Here is a 16,779-nt window from a genome sequence, read left to right as displayed (position 1 = left end):
GGGGTAGTACCACTTCAGTTCCTTGACATCTACACACATTTAACAGAGTTTAAGTGCTTCTCTGTAGGTTATCCCATGAGTAACGCAATATTTGATTTGTTGAAAGTTGCATGTTATTTATGTATTTATGTACTTTAGTAGTACACACACACACTCCCACACACTCAGAAAACTTCCCAGAGGAAGAGAGGTTTGACATGGGCTTTGATGAACTCGAGTAGGTGGCAAGGGCAGACAATGGGGAGGGGAGAGGAATGGCATCATCAGAGGCATGGGCTGAGAAGCCTGAAGTTAGTGTTGGGGGCCATGCGTGGGTCAGTGGACACAGAGTAGAGGGTCAGTGCGGTAAAGTCATGGGGAGATAACCCTGCGGAGGTAGGATGCAATGTGATTTTGGGAGGCCTCAGAAGCCAGGTTGCTGATTTTACCCAGTAGGGTGGTAAGACTGGATTCCTGAGGGTTTTGAGTAAAAGAATGGTGGGGCGAGAGACTTCGGGAAGATTGTCCTGACTGTGAATGAGGGTGGATAGGAGCAGGGTGGGTGTGGGAACGAGACAGGAAGACTAACTGGCAGGCCGTTCTGGTGGCTCAGGGCTCAAGCAGCGCCCTGCTGTGAGGGGCAGGGAAGGCAGGTGTGGTGCCAGGGGCCTGTGGCTGCACTCTAGGAGGAGGGTGTGCTTGTGAATGGGAGTACAGATACGGGGGAGGTTCGACAGGAGGCCAGCAATCCATTACTTATGACTTGGAGAAACAAAAATTGTGTGTGACTTTAGTGGAGATTAATTGTATTTTAACATTTATTGAGCTTTATTTACATGTAATTTACACATAAAATTTACCCATTTGTGAGTGTACAATTTTAGTGGTTTTAGCTCATTTCCAGAGTTGTGTAATCATCCCCACAACCCAGGCTCAGAACATTCTATCAGCCCGTGAAGTTGCCTTGTGCCGTTGGTAAATGTGTCGGCTTTGAAGCTATCCCTTAGAACCCTAGCACCCCGGGAAGCGTTTCAAAAGTTCTGTGTGCTTGGAGGGACTTCTGCTGAGTAATGAAGATTTAAAGTGCCCAGCAAGCCTGCTCACTGCCTTCGTCTCTTGACATGTTGAGGTTTCTGTTAAGATTTTGTTTGAAACTCCATTCTCCAATGGTTGAAACCTGTGGCTTCATGCCTGGAACCAACAGAGAACGTATTTTTCTAGCATATTCCTAGTGGATTTTGGATGAACCCATCCTCATACTGCCACCACTGTAAACTCATGCTGTTCCCTCACATATATTTTATTTTGCTTCTTCCATCAGTCTGCAGGGTAATTTTTCTACAGATTCCAGATCTCCTTTTTCTGTTCTTTTCCATATGGGAACTTGGAATGAAGGAGCAGACTTTTGAATACTGCTTCTGTCATTAACACAGACTCTTCCTTTTGTGCCTTTGTACTCTTGTAATGTTTTGTACCAGTGTTTGTGCAGGGCTGTGATACTTTCCTTTCTAAACTTTCAGGATAAAGCTTTGAAGTTTTTCAACATCACTGGTCAAACAATGGAGAGTTTTGTGAAGTCACTGGATGGGGATGTCAAGGAGCTTGATTCCGATGAAAATCAGTTTGTGTTTGCTTTGGCTGGGATCGTAACAAGTAAGTCATTCTTTTGAGACGCAGTGACTGTTAGCCATGTCTCTGGAGTGGTGATTACAGCCAGGGGTGTGTATGCAGCAACGTCTCCTGGAACTTTTTCAATGTCCTGTGGTTCTTACCCTAGAGAACCTGATCTGGTGGGCCTGGGATAGGTACCAGGTGTGGGTGTTGTGGGGCACCGCCCCCCCCCCCAGGCGAATCTGATAAACGTCGGTCAGTAAGAAGACTGATCTAGGAAACAGGATGGGTTTGCATGTTCTGTTCAGTTCTGTGCGTGGAAGGAAGTCAAAACAAAACTAAGTTTAGCTACTTGTTATTAGGAATCATTTTACGAACATCTAGCTGAAGTAGAAGCCTTAAGCATAAGCGAAGCTCTTGCTATTGTTTTGGTACAATAATTAAATAATTCCAAAACCCTAAATTGTCTCCCAAAGATTACAGTTTTTCTAGGATAGAATTCTATGGCAAAACTGCTGTAACGAATAAGGCAAGTAGCTAGATAATTAATAAATCCTATCTTAGTATAGTGGGAGGTGGTAGTTACTAGTATTATTGTTCTGATGTCAGTGAAATAGTTAGATCTGTTGCCATGACTGTTAGATTTACTCTTTATATATTTGCTCTTTCCCATTGCTCTTTCCTTTCTGCTCTGTCCTATGCCACTCTTAGGGTAATTCTCTGCTATTAAAGAGAGAGAAAATCTTATTTTTCCTCATGGCATTATCCTTCATTTACTGAAATCCTAATAAGGTAGAACCTGTGTAGACATTTTCTTCATAATCCCTTAAAAATTGATGATACTTCTTTGAGGTGGATATTGAGACTGTGACAGTGTCTGGGCCAGTCCTGGTTTAGCCTGGCCCTTTTCCAGGATCGCATGGCACGCTTCCGACAGGGCGCCTTCAGGTGGAGGGGGCTTGCATTGCTCCACTTTTTAAATTGTTTTAAGGTCTTTTTTTAAACAGAAGGCATGCAAAGTGAGGTAAGTCAGAGAAAGAAAATACCGTATGATCTCACTCATATGTGGAATTTAAGAAACAAAACAAACAAGAAAAGGGGAAAAAGAGAGAGAGAGAGAGAAACCAAGGAACAGACTCTTAACTCTAGACAACACACTACACTGGTGGTCACCAGAGGGGGAGGTGGGCCGGGGGATAGAGGAAATAGGGGGTGGGGAGTGAGGAGTGCACTTGTCCTGATGAGCACCGGGTGATGTATGGAAGTCCAATCACTACATTGCACACCTGAAACTAATATTACACTGTATGTTAGCTACCTGGAATTGAAATAAAAACTTACAAAAAATTAAAATTTACATACAGTAAACTCACCCATGTCATGGATGTAAGAGCTCCCGAGACTTGATAGCAGAGCACCCTTGTGTCCATGACCATCACTTCTCCATTCTTCTACTTGTCCCTGTCCTCCCACATACTCGCACTACCGCAGGCAAGCAATGTGGGAAAGAGATGGGCTGGGAGTTGAGGCCCAGTGGCCAGTTCAGCTTCTGCCTCTGACCAGCCCTGTGTTCTTGTGTCCGTGACCCTTGGTTTCATCTCCTGAGGAGTGTCTCAGACCCCACGTGGTGACTGAGGTCTGTGCTAACCCTAGGCTTGAGTGGTTGTGCCTGTGGAAGGGGAAGGTGCCAGTTCTGTCCCTTGACCTGTGTGTGGTCTTCTGTCTGCTAGTCCGAGTATGCAGGGAAGAGTCCATGATAGCACTTGGGTGGTTTCCACTCTTTGGCTATTACAGGTCTTGCTGCTGTGAACATTCATGTAGAAGTTTCTGTGTGAATGCATGTTTTTGGTTCTCTTGGGCATACACCTAGGAGTGGAATTGCTGAGTCATAGGATAGTTCTGTGCTTCACTTTCTAAGAAACTGCCAGACCATTTTCCCCAGCAGCTGTGCCATTTTACACTCTGATGGCTACTTTTTCCTGTGTCTTCAGGACAGTCCATCTTTTTCTGTGTGTGTGTGTGGGTATGTATCTTTGGTGTTGTTGGAGGTGGTTGAGCTCTAGGAGAGATCATCAGGGACTGCCTAGATCCTCACCACTGTTGTTGGATGTCCTTAAAGGCGAGGTTGGCTTGTAAAGAGCTGATCTCCAGTTTGAGCACCGATCACCATCATTTTGTCCTGGTTCTGTGTCTGAATCATTTATTGAATTTACTGTCAGGACAGTAGCCAAACAGAAGCATTTAAGACTCAGGCAACAGATAATGGAGCCGTGTAACTGGATGCACTAGAAGAAGAAAGACACTCTCAAACCATGACCCAGGTGACTTCATAAGCAGCCCAGAATTGCTCCTTTTCCCTAGTGAGGTAAGACCGAGCAACAAGCAGCACTAAGGCAGGCTCTGGGCAGGAGTGTCCTTCCTAAATTCTCTTCTGGCATGGACACTTCTTGAACTACAGAGATAACTAGGAGGCTCTCTGTCATCAGACAAGTGTAATAAGGGGCTGGGTTGAGGGTGTTCCGTTGACATACTAACTTATGAAAAGGAGGAAGGAGCACTGTTTCATGATTAGTTAACTGACTAGAAGAAAAGTGCTGGTATTTCTAGTTAGTGTTTGGGATGATACTGCGTGTGATGCCATAAGGCTAAAAGGTGATCCTAGTTCAGGCCTGAAGACTGTTGGATTTGGCTGAGTGGCAGTTGCTCTGAGATAAGTAGGCAGTAAGCCTTGCCCCCTGGGTCAAGGGACAGGCTCTGAGAGGAGGTGGGTCTTTGATGCATGCCTTGTTGTTGAGGTAACATTCCTAGAGCATCACTTTTCAATCTCAGCACTAGAATTTTCTGTTGTGGGAGCCTTCCTTTGTGTTGTAGGAGGTTAGCAGCATGCCTAGACTCTACCCATTAGAGAGGCCTGTAGTAGCCCCCGAAGTGTGACAATCAAAAATGTCTCCAGATATTGCCGAGTATCTCCTAGGCGCAAAATCACCTTTCTCTGCCACTTTGAGAACCACTGCCCTAGATCATGACCTTAACCTTTCATGTACATAGACAGATTTACGATACTCTGGGATATGAGAGGTAATTGTTGAAAGATATTTCAGGATCATTGAAGGCATTTTTTGTTTCTGTGTTCCATGGGCATGGTTCTGACATACTTGATTTAGTTCAGTCACACAGATGTCTTGCTAATTCAGGAGAATTTGGTATGTATTATCTACAATATCTAGTTAGTCATAGAAATTTTCTTAATTGTCTTTTAGTGATTAGTCTTGGATAATTTTGGATATTTTGTAATCTTTCCTTAGATAATAGCTTTCCTTCAGTTGACGGAGTATGGCCTAGATAAAGAAATGCTGTTTTGTGGAATTGGAGCGTTTCCTTAGATGCTCATGTCCCTTTTCATCTTGCTCAGTGAGGAAATAATTATAGTCAACCTTGGAGTTTTCCAGATTAATGGAACATAAGAGGCAGTTAATGTACATGTTGGATCAGGGGGATCCCCAACAAAGACTTCACCCAAGTATCCTTAAGATCTGGGATTAAAATTTGAGAGAAGTGTGGAACTTCAGTGAATCCCTGGGGATATAACTTTCTAGGTGAATTGTTGGTTTTTCTAGGTGAAGGCAAGTAAATTGGCCAACTTTATAGAATGGGACACTAAAGAAACCTGAGCATTAATCTGTTCCTGTAAAGAATTTGGCTTCATCTAAAAAAAAAAGGATGCCTGTGTGGCTCAGTTTGTTAAACGTCTGGCTTCAGCTCAGGTCATGATCTCAGGGTTCTGGTATCGAGTCCCACATCGGGCTCCTTACTCAGCAGGAAGCCTGCTTCTCCCTCTGCCTGCCGCTCCCCCTGCTTGTGCTCACTTGCTCTCTCTCTCTCTCTGGCAAACAAATAAATAAAATCTTAAAAAAAAAAAAAGAATTTGGCTTCAGAAGGGACAAAGAGAGGGTGGGTGGCATATGGTTGGGCAGTACAGCAAAATGGGGTATAATTGTTTTGTTACTTGTTCACAGATCTTGGATGAAGCCATATCCTTGACCATTAGGCTTTTTTTTTTATTTATTTTTTAAAGATTTTATTTATTTATTTGACAGAGAGAGACATAGCGAGATAGGGAACACAAGCAGGGGGAGGGGGAGAAGGAGAAGCAGGCTTCCCGCCGAGCAGGGAGCCCGATGTGGGGCTCGATCCCAGGACCCTGGGATCATGACCTGAGCTGAAGGCAGACGCTTAACGACTGAGCCACCCAGGCGCCCCGACCATTAGGCTTTTTAAAAAACAGGTGACACTAGGGGATTGCAGGGACTGGTACAAGGAATGACTAGTCCTTTTTCTGTGAAGCTGGTCACAGTTGGCCTGTGGCCTTCTGAGGCTTCAGCTCAAGAGGGCATCAAGAAATTAAGTAAAGATTTAGCAGAACTCTTTTGGCTTTTGGTCTAGTTATTGGACTCTGTCCATAGAATCTTTTCCCCATAGAGATTTTGGGACATAGTTCATTCTTGGTAATTTCTTGAATCATACATAGTTGGACAAATTAATATTCCGATCAGCTATAATTTGTGTATGGGAGAATTCTCTGGGATTTCTACAAGTCATCCTTCTGTAGTCCCACAAAAATCAGATCACCCAAACTACGAGCAAAACTGAGTTCTGGGGGCCACTTCCCAGTGGGACTGGGCATCCTCTCAGCTCCGAGGGGGGTTTCCATGAAAAGCGTACAGAGGCAGAGTTTTCACATTGAGACTGCCCATGGCCCTTGGCTCTCTCCCTCACCCCTGACAGCTGAATAATTGACTTGATAAGAAACTACTACAGCAAATGCAAAGAAACAAAAAACAAACAATAAAACAAAGGTCACAATATTAAAATTAGAGGTAACTTGCTTATGTTTCTTAAAAAAAATATGGTACAGTGTTAGTACTGCAGATAAGAGGTTTATATAAAAGAACAGGTCCAAGATGAGCAGCTGAGACTAAGTAATGTATCAAACATGAAAATTGTATCTCTGTTGTTACTGTTATTTTTAATTAATTAATTAATTTTTAAAAAAAGATTTTATTTATTTGACAGAGAGAGACACAGCAAGAGAGGGAACACAAGCAGGGGGAGTGGGAGAGGGAGAAGCAGACTCCCTGCCGAGCAGGGAGCCCGATGCGGGACTCGATCCCAGGACCCTGGGATCAGGGCCTGAGCCGAAGGCAGATGCTTAACGACTGAGCCACCCAGGCGCCCCTGAATTTTATCTCCCAACCCATCCATGCAGGTTGACCTCTTCAGCACAGTTTGGATTTCTTTCTTTTTTTTTTTTTTTTAAGATTTTATTTATTTATTTCACAGAGAGAGACACAGCGAGAGAGGGAACACCAGCAGGGGGAGTGGGAGAGGGAGAAGCAGGCTTCCTGGCTGAGCAGGTAGCCCGATGCGGGGCTCGATCCCAGGACCCTGGGATCATGACCCGAGCCGAAGGCAGACGGTTAATGACTGAGCCACCCAGGCGCCCCTATTTTAAATTTATTTTAAATTTATTTTAAATTTATTTTTAAACAGCTTTTCTGAGATATAATAATATACTCTACAAATTGCCAATTTAAAGTATACACTTTGATGGCTTCATGTGGTTGTGCCTCCATTTCCACAGTTCATTTTGAATCATTTTCATCACCCTGAGAAGAAAGGAAGAAATCCCCCTAACCTTAGCCATCACTCCCCAATACTGCCATTCCCCAAGCTCTAGGCAACCACTGATCTGCTTTCTATCTCTGGATTTGCCTATTCTTGACATTTCATATGGTAGAATCATAGCGTATGTGGTCCTTTGTGCCAGGCTTCTTTCACTTAGTGTCGTGTTTTCGAGGTCTGTCCACATCATTCCTTTGTATGACAGGGTGATATTCAGTGTACGGCCATACCACATTTATTCATTATCAGTTGATGGATGTTGGGTTGTTTCTACTTTTTTGTTATTATGAATAATGATGCTGTGAACATTTGTGTACAAGTTTTGGTGAGGACATGTGTTTTCATTTCTAGGGGTAGAATTGCTGGGTCACATGATCATATGGTTTTAACCATCTGAGGGGCTGTCAGGCCATTTTCCAGTCCTACCAGCAATGCCTGAGGGCTTCAGTTGCTCCAGATACTCATCAGTATTTTTTAATTAACTTTCTGATTGTGGCCATCCTAGTGGGCGTGAAGTGGGATCTAACTGTGGTTTTGATGTGCATTTCCCTGCTGGCTGATAATGTTGAGCATCTTTTCATGTACTTATTGGCCATCTGTATGTCTTCCTTGGGGAAATGTTTATTCAACACTTTTGCCCATTTTGAAATTTGTAAGAGTTTTTTTTGTATATTCCAGATACCAGTCCCTTATCAGATATGTGATTTATAAAATTTTTCTCTCATTCTGTCACTTGCCTTATTACTTTCTTGATAGCATCCTTTGAAGTACAGAAGTTTTAAATTTTGATGATATCCAGTTTTTTTATCTTTAGTTGCTTGTGTTTTTGGTGTCACATCTGAGAAACCATTGTCTAATCCAAGGTCATGAAGATTTATCCCTACGTTTTCTTCTAAGACTTTTATAGTTTTAGCTGGACATTTAAGTCTTTGGTCCATTTTGAGTTAATTTTTATATTTGTTGTCAGAGGTTCGACTTTATTTGTTTGCATGGGAATATCCAGTTGTTCCAGCACCATTTGTTAAAAAGATTATTCATTTGTCCTTTCTCCATTCAATTATTTTGACAGCCTTCTTGAAAATCAGTTGAGGAAAATAATATGAGGGCTTATTTCTGGATTCTCAATTCTACCATTGATCTATATGTCTGTCATTATGCTAGTACCTTGTTATTATTTCTATTGATGAAAATAAGACAAAATTATTACAACCTAAAGCAAAAATATCAGACATAACACATCTCAACTCTTTGTATATATGTATTTAAGACTTTTAAAAAAAGATTTTATTGAGAGAGAGAGACAGCATGAGAGAGAGAGAACAGAAGCAGGGTGGAGGGGCAGAGGGAGAGGGAGAAGCAGGCTCCCCGCTGAGCAGGGAGCCCAGCACGGAGCTTGATCCCAGGACCCCAGGATCATGACCTGAGCAAAAGGCAGACACTTAACTGACTGAGCCACCCAGGCACACCAAGATTTTTTTTAAGTAATCTCTACACCCAGCCTGGGGCTTGAACTCATGACCCTGAGATCAAGAATCGCATCCTCCTCTGACTGAGCCAGCCAGGCATCCCTCAACTCTTTGTATTTTTATCAGCATCCATAACTGACACCAGATTAATTTCTTAAATTATGTAATTACTATGGTAACTTATAGAAATAATTGTAAATAATTTTAAAGAAAAATAAACCTATAAAATATAAGTACATTTTAACAGAAAATTACACTAGCAATCCTTTGTAGTCTTGGAGTTGCCTCATAAGCATCCCAAACAGATTGACGAATACTGGGGCCATGTGTAGGAATTAATTCATACTTATTTTACTTGGTAGTTTGCTCTTTAGTTATTGATACTCAGTGAAGTACAGGATTGGTGTTTGCTATTCCAGTACTGGATACATGGTATGGGATTTGTTGTGCTTTGTTGGATGATGTTTTGCTCTGTAACACTTTCTTCGGTGATACCTTAGTGATGTCCTGTTCTCTGTTGCTTATAACAAACCACCTGAAACTTCAGGTCTTTAAACAAGCACATTTACTTTGCTTATGAGCCTGCAGTTTGCTCAGGGCTTGGCAGGGGTGATTTGCTGCCCCTCTGCCGTGTATGGGGCCTCAGCTGGGGCCGCTCAAAGCATGGAGCGATGGAACAGTGGGGGGCTTGTGGGGGCCGCTCTCCTCATGTAGTCTCAGGGCTTCTCACTGTGCCCTCTTTCTATGGTCTTTGCATCATGGCAGCCTCAGCATAGTTAGAGTTCTTTCTTAGTGACTCTGGGCTTCTAGAGAAGGTGGCAAGAGACCAAGGTAGAAGCCTTGAAAGTCACACAGTGTTAGTTCTGCTGCATTCTGCTAGTTACACGAGTCACAGGGCAGGGACAATTCAGGGTTTGCATGTTGGAGGCATGGTCTGTGGGCAAGTCATCTCTGGAAACTGGCTACTGAAGGATGTAGCTAGATGTAAGTTTTTCTGTGGGGTTTCCAGGAGGTGGTCAGCTATAGTTGCTCAAAGAAGGCTTTCCTCTGAAAAACAACCTTAAAATGACTTTCTATGAGTTTATGCTGCCAAATGCTTGAAGGTTCAGTTTCCCCGCAAATGTTTCTTTACTAAAATTAGAGTATGTCATATACTAGAAAATATAATTGTCAGGTTCAAATTCATTGAACAAAGAAGGCAAGTTCATGTCAGTGAAGGGTCCCGTCTTCAGTAAAGTGAAATTATATACCAGATAACACTGCATCAATTTATGAGGTGAAACTTGCTGGAAAGGCAAGCAGAAGTGGGAAAAAAAAAATCTGTTAGGTTTAAGAGACTTTTAATATCCCTCTCTTGATTCTTCTCAGTCCAGATAGACAAAAATAAATAGGAATGTCCAGGATTGATTCCATAAAGTTGATCTGGTAGCATAGATAAAATTTTATATTCTGGGGCGCCTGGGTGGCTCAGTTGGTTAAGCAACTGCCTTCGGCTCAGGCCATGATCCTGGAGTCCCGGGATCGAGTCCCACATCGGGCTCCCTGCTCGGCGGGGGGTCTGCTTCTCCCTCTGACCCTCTTCCCTCTCGTGCTCTCTGTCTCTCATTCTCTCTCTCTCAAATAAATAAAATCTTAAAAAAAAAAATTTATATTCTGCCATCAGATTAATCAAAGGCAGAAGAAATAAGTGATAAAATTCATCCTCCATTCTTGATAATTAACAGCAAACTGAAAATAGAAGAAAAGTTCCTTAAACTAGTAAAGGCTATTTATGAGGATCACATGTGAGACGCGTCTACCTGTGAATTACTGGAAGCACACCCCTCGGAGGGGGGAGGACATGGCTGCTGCCCTGCTTCTCTTCCAGTTGGGCCTGTGCCTTTGAGTTAGGAGCGCTAAAGAAGGGTCCCACCAACGCACGCTAAGTACCCTGGGAGCACAGATGTAACCTGATGGGTGTCCAGTGCTGCTGACAGAACCAGTACGAGCTGCGGCCTTGGAATGCCAGACGGAGCCCCGGGAATTACCTGGCTTGATCTCCATGCTGGTTTTGCAGGGCCTCAGGCATGAAGAAACATGATACTTGCCGACCCACAATAGGATGTAAAATTTAGAAAAAGAGCCTTTCTCAGGATGGTGTTCATATTCTTTCTTGATCTCATGATTTCAGTTTGCTATTGTGGTTCAAAGTCATTAGGATTTCACTCCCAGGACTGAAAGTGGATTTTAGTGTCTTTGGTCCCAGATAAAGTAATACACATCCACCTTCAGTTTGAGCCCTGACTGCCCAGAGCTGTGTAATCCGGTATTCTGGAGCATGCTGTGGTCCGGTTGCAGACGCACTTAGATTCCATGCTCTGTTCCGCTCCCGAGGCATCTGCTAATCACAGAGGACATTACTCATCACCTTAATAACCGCTGTGGTTGTCAGTTACTCTTTCTGGGCTGTCAGCTCCTGGATGGTGCTGTTTGGTAGCACCTCGTGGGCTAGTCTGTGTTTTCATTAGGTCTGTTCAGGAAAAAATAGCAAAAAATGCTCTGTCTCGGGGTGGCTTTTCCAGACTCTGAAGTAACCATGATTCTGATGCTCTGTTCTGTCTTTCTGTTGCAGATGTTGCTGCCATAGCGTGTGGTCGCGAGTTCTTGGTTAACTCAAGTCGGGTGCTGCTGGACACCATACTGCAGCTTCTGGGGGACCTGAAGCCAGGACAGTGTACCAAACTCAAAGTGTACGGTGGACGATGTTAAAAAGCTCATGTTTATTTAGTTAATAGTTAGAATTTGCTGATTGGGCTTCTTTTTCAAGTAAACGCAGTTAACTTGGCAATAGTTCTAAAAAAATAGAAGAAACACATTGCCTGGAGAATTAAGGGATGCACTCTTTATTCAGTACTCTTTTAGAAAAATCATAAGAAACGAAAACAATGTTCTCACCTTAGAGCAATCAGTGAGTCCCAGATGCTATTATGTGACACTTCAGTTTATATTAATTACCTCGAAATGAACCTGTATTCATTTGTTACAGCAGTGTCCCACTGCCAGGGACCCAAATCTGTATTGGGTTTCTACTGGGTAACAAGTCTCGTGGTTAAAACAACACATCCTTCATGCTTCTGTAGGTTAGAAGTCTGAGATGGCTTGCCCAGGTCTCTGACTAGGATCTCTGGCCAAAACCAAGGTGTTGTTCAGGCTGGGCTCTTTTCCAGAGGCTCTGGGCAAGAGTGCTTCTAGGAATGTTCAGGTTGCTGGCGAATCCAGTTCCTTGCACTTGTAGGACTTAGGCCCTTGTTCCTCGCTGGCTATCACATGGGGGCTTTTTTAGCTTGCGGGGCTGACCGAATTTCTGATTATATGAGCCACCCATCTTCGAGCTCTGGCAGCTCACTGAATCCTTCTTACACTTGGGAGCTCTCGGACTTCCTCTTCTGCTACCAGCTAGAGAGAATGCTGTGCTTTTGATGGGCTCATGGGTTTAGTTAGGCATCACGGGATAAACTTCCTTTTGATGAACTCAGAGTCACCTGAGGAGTCATGTCAGTTACGTTTGCAGTGACTCTCTGCCATAGAACTGACCACGACCAGGGTGTTACGTTGTGTCCAGCCTGGGGACTAGGGCAGGAGATGTTGGGCCATTTTAGGATTCTGCCTATCACACTGTTCATTCTAGGTGGGTGCTTTTCCTCCTTGGAACATTGTTTCTAATAGCTTCTTTAAAGTCTCTGTCATCTTGGTCTGGTGTTTCTTGGTGGTTTTTTCCCATGCGAGTTGGGATTTTTCCCATTTCTTCATGTGCTGAGTAATTTTGGGTTGTATTGTGGACATCTGAATATTGTGAGACCCTGGGTCTTGTTGAAACTGTGGAGAGTGTTGATGTTTTTGTTTGAGCAGGCAGTCAGCCTGGTTGGGTCCAGATCACAAGCTCTGACCAGCCTTTTGGGTATCGTGCTTTCAGGGTCACTTCCAGCTTCAGAACTGGCCTCTGGTGCCACCCGTGCCAGCCTGACACCTGGGTCATCGCTGGCAATTTACTCCTCAGGCTGGGATGTGCTGTTTGTGATTGGACTCACATGTGCACAGCCTGGTGTGAGGCCAGGGGTTCTGAAGAGCCTTGTGAGGTCACCTGCCTGATCTCTTTACTGTCCGCCGTGTGCTGGGTACTTGTTAGTTACTGTCTTATAAAGAATGCTTGTGTTCTGTACATCTGTCTGCCTGTCTCGAGATGGATATTACCAGTGAGGTTGAAACTCTTTGCACAGGTTCAGAACAGGTTTTTTTCCTGTGAATTACCTGTTCATTTCTGTTGCCTGTTTTCTGTTGGGTTGTATTTTTCACGACTTGCTGTTGTTTTTTATGTGTTCTGGGATACTACACCATTGTTTGCATCTGTGGTCTGTACAAGGTCAGTGTTTATGGGGCCAGTTAGCCCCCTGCTCCACTTCTGAGGCAAGGCTTTGTGTGGGGGCTGCATCTCTTCTAGTCTCTGTGGTTCCAGCACATGGAGCTCTGTGCCTTTGCATCTTAGGCAGCCCTTGTCCTGCAGTGGGAGATGGGCAGACTTGCATTCAGAGATGTTTGCTTGCTTTCTTGGCAGTTTTCCATCTGCCAGGGAGCAAAGCCCACGTATGGACTGTTCGCCTCAAACCCCACTTGGGATCTCAGCATGCACCGTCCCGAAGCGGCTCTTCTCACTTCATAATCTCTGGCCGCCTTCTGATTTGCATGCCGCTTGGTCATGTTTTTCGTCACTGCTCACTCCCAACCTGGAGTCCTCTGGAACCAGGACCTTTCTTGTACTGCAAGTAAACTTATCTTTTTGGCCTCTCTCTCTGGACTGTAACTTGCCTCTTTCCTGGGGATTTTGCTTTCCTTTTCACCTCTATGATCAAAGGCTACTCATTTTCAGCAGTTTGGGTGCCTCAGACCTAGAGATGGAGATTTTTAAAAAAAAGACTTAAATTTTTAGAGCAGTTTTGGTTTCACAGCAAAATTTGGAGGAAGATACAGAGATTTTCCATACCTTCTGCCCCCACACATGCCTAGTCTTTTCCACTATCAACATCACTCACCAGGATGGTATTTTTTTTTTTGCCAACAATGAACCTACATTGACACATCATAATCATCCAAAGACCATAGTATACCTGAATTTAATCTTAGTGCTGTACATTCGGTCGGTTTGGACCAATGTATAATGACATATATTCATCAGTACAGTAACATACAGAGTGTTTTCACTCCCCTAGAAACGTGTCGTATTCTACCTGTTCTTCTTTCCTCCCCCGGCCCCTGCAACCACGGACCCTTTACTGTCTCCGCAGTTCTGCCTTTGCCAGAGAGTCCTGTCGCTGGAATCACACAGAATGCTGCCCTCTCAGACTGGCTCTGTCACTCAGTGATCCACACTCACGGTCCCTCCATGTCTTCTCATGGCTTTGAGTTTTAAGAGTTCTTTGTATATTTTGGATAATATTCCTTTATCAGATGTGTCTTTTGCAAATATTTTCTCTCAGTCTGTAGCTTGACTTCTTAGTTTCCTAAGAAACTAAGGACATGGTCTTTCACAGAAGTTTTTAATTTTAATGAAGTCCAGCTTATCAATTATTTTTTTCACAGCTTTGGTGTTGTGTCTACAACAGGCATCACCGTATGGGTCATAGATGTTCTCTTGTGTTATTCCCTGGGAGATTTATAGTTTTGCATTTTACATTTGGGTCTGTGATTCACTTTGAGGTAATTTTTATGAAGCATGTAAGATTTGTATCCAGATTCATTTTTGTGTGTGTGGACGTCCAGTTGTTCTAGTGCCACTTGTTGAAGAGACTCTCTTTGCTCCCTTGTGTTGCCTTTGTTTCTTTGTCAAGGATCCGTTAACTATATTTGTGTGGGTCTATTACTGAGCTCTGTTCTGTTCCATTGATCTATTTGTCTTTTCTGTCACCAATACCACACTGTTTTGATCACTGTAGCTTTATGGTGAGTCTTGAAGTCAGGTAGTGTTGGTCCTATAACTTTGTTCTTTTTCAGTGCTGTGTTGGCTATTTTGGGCTTTTTGCCTCTCCGTATAACCTTAGAGTCAGTTTGCTAATATCCACAAAATAACTTGCTGGGATTTTGATTGGGATTGCATTGCATCTACAGATCAAGTTGGGAAGAGCTGACATCTTGACAATGTTGAGTCTTCCTATCCATGAAAGTAGAATCAATCTATCTATCTTTTCTTTTTTTTTTTAAGATTTATTTATTTATTTGAGAGAGAGAGAGAGAGAATGGAGGGGCAGAGGGAGAGGGAGTCTACTCCAGTAGACTCCTCACTGAGCTCAGAGCCTGATGCAGGGCTGGATCTCACGACCCTGAGATCATGACCTGAGCTGAACCCAAGAGTTGAACGCTGAACCAGCTGTGCCACCCAGGAGCCCCAGTCTATCTATCTTTCTCCCTTCCCTTCCCTCCCCTCCCCTTCCTTTCTTTTTTCTCCTTTCTTGTCTTTCTTTCTATCTTCCATTTATTTAGTTCTTTGGTTCATCAGAGTTGTGTAGTTTTTTCCATACAGATCTTATACGTATCTTGTTAGATATATACCTGAGTATTTAATTTTTAGGGCTTGCTAATGTGAATGGTATTGCATTTTTAATCTCAAATTCTACTTGTACATTGTTGGTATATAGGAAAGCAGTTGACTTTTGTATGGTTACTGGTATCCTGAAAACTTGCTATAATCTTATTAGTTCTAGGAGTTTTTTTTGGTTGATTCTTTTAGATTTTCTACATAGATGATTATGTCATCTGTGGACAAAGACAGTTTTATTTCTTCCTTCCCAATCTGTATACATTTTTTAAAAAAAGATTTATTTATTTGAGGGAGAGAGTGCATGCACGTATGTGTGTGAGCAGGGGGAGGGGCAGAGGGAGAGGAAAAGGGAAAGAGGCAGACTCCCTGCTGAGCTCAGAGCTCCACACAGGACTCAATCTCATGACCCTGAGGTCATGACCTGAGCCGAAACTAAGAGTTGGAGGCTTAGCCAACTGAGCCACCCAGGCGCCCCAATCTATCTTTTGTCCTTTCCTGCCCTGTCTTTCCTGTCTTCTCCTGTCCTCTCCATGGCAGACTCCATGCCCAGCAAGGAGGCCAACGCAGGGTTCAGTCTCACAACCCTGCGATCATGACTTGAAATCATGACCTGAGCTGAAACCAGTTTGTCAAGTTTGTCCAGTAAACTATTCCTAGTTTACTGAGAGTTTTTATCATGAATGGATATTGGATTTTGTCAAATGCTTTTTCTAAATCTATTGATCTGATTTTGTGATTTTTCTTTTTAGTCTATTGATGTGATGGATTACATTAATTGGTTTTCAAGTATTGAACCAGCCTTGCATACCTAGAATAAATGCCACTTGGCCATGGTGTATAATTCTATTTACGCATTTTTGGATTCAATTTGCTAATATTTTGTTGAGGTTTTTTGCATCTGTGTTCATGAGAGGTATTGGTCTATAGTTTTCTTGTCTTTATCTGGTTTTGGTATTTGGGTAATGCTGTTCTCATAGAATGAGTTAGGAAATATTCTCTGCTTCTGTCCTCTGAAAGAGATTGTAGAGAATTAATATAATTTCTTCCTTAAATATTGGGTAGAATTCACCCGTGAACCCATCTGGGCCTGGTGTTTTCTGTTTTGGAAGGTTATTAATTACTGACTCAATTTCTTTAATAGATAAAGGCCTATACAGATCATCTGTTTCTTCTTGTGTGAGTTTTGACAGATTGTGTCTTTCAGGGAACAGGTCCATTTCACCCAGGTTATCCAATTTGTGGACATTGAGTTGTTCCTAGTATTTGGTTATTATCCTTTCAATTTCCATGGGATCTGTAGTGATGTCCCTTTTTTCATTTCTTTTTTTTTGTTTGTTTGTTTTTTTTATTTTTTTTTTATTCTTATGTTAATCCCCATACATTACATCATTAGTTCTAGATGAAGTGTTCCATGATTCATTGTTCGTGCACAACACCCAGTGCTCCATGCAGAACGTGCCCTCCTCAACACCC

The 16,779-nt window shown here is 42.9% G+C and overlaps 1 protein-coding gene across 4 annotated transcripts in view; it reads left to right on the top strand.

Moving 5' to 3' along the window:
• Positions 1–16,779, top strand: part of HSF2BP (heat shock transcription factor 2 binding protein) — an 82,249-nt gene that overhangs the window by 26,301 nt on the left and 39,169 nt on the right. For all 4 annotated transcript variants that reach the window (XM_081800756.1, XM_081800772.1, XM_081800762.1 and 1 more), the window contains 2 exons: positions 1,500–1,632; positions 11,350–11,467. In XM_081800756.1, the coding sequence (XP_081656882.1) occupies positions 1,500–1,632; positions 11,350–11,467 (251 nt within the window). The remainder of the gene's footprint in view (positions 1–1,499; positions 1,633–11,349; positions 11,468–16,779) is intronic.

Source organism: Leptonychotes weddellii, chromosome 1, assembly GCF_054177405.1.
Source record: "Leptonychotes weddellii isolate Sample4059 chromosome 1, ASM5417740v2, whole genome shotgun sequence".
Classification (NCBI taxonomy): Eukaryota; Metazoa; Chordata; class Mammalia; order Carnivora; family Phocidae; genus Leptonychotes; species Leptonychotes weddellii.
The sequence above is the reverse complement of the archived record's forward strand: the minus strand, read 5'-3'. Positions and strand labels throughout refer to the sequence as shown.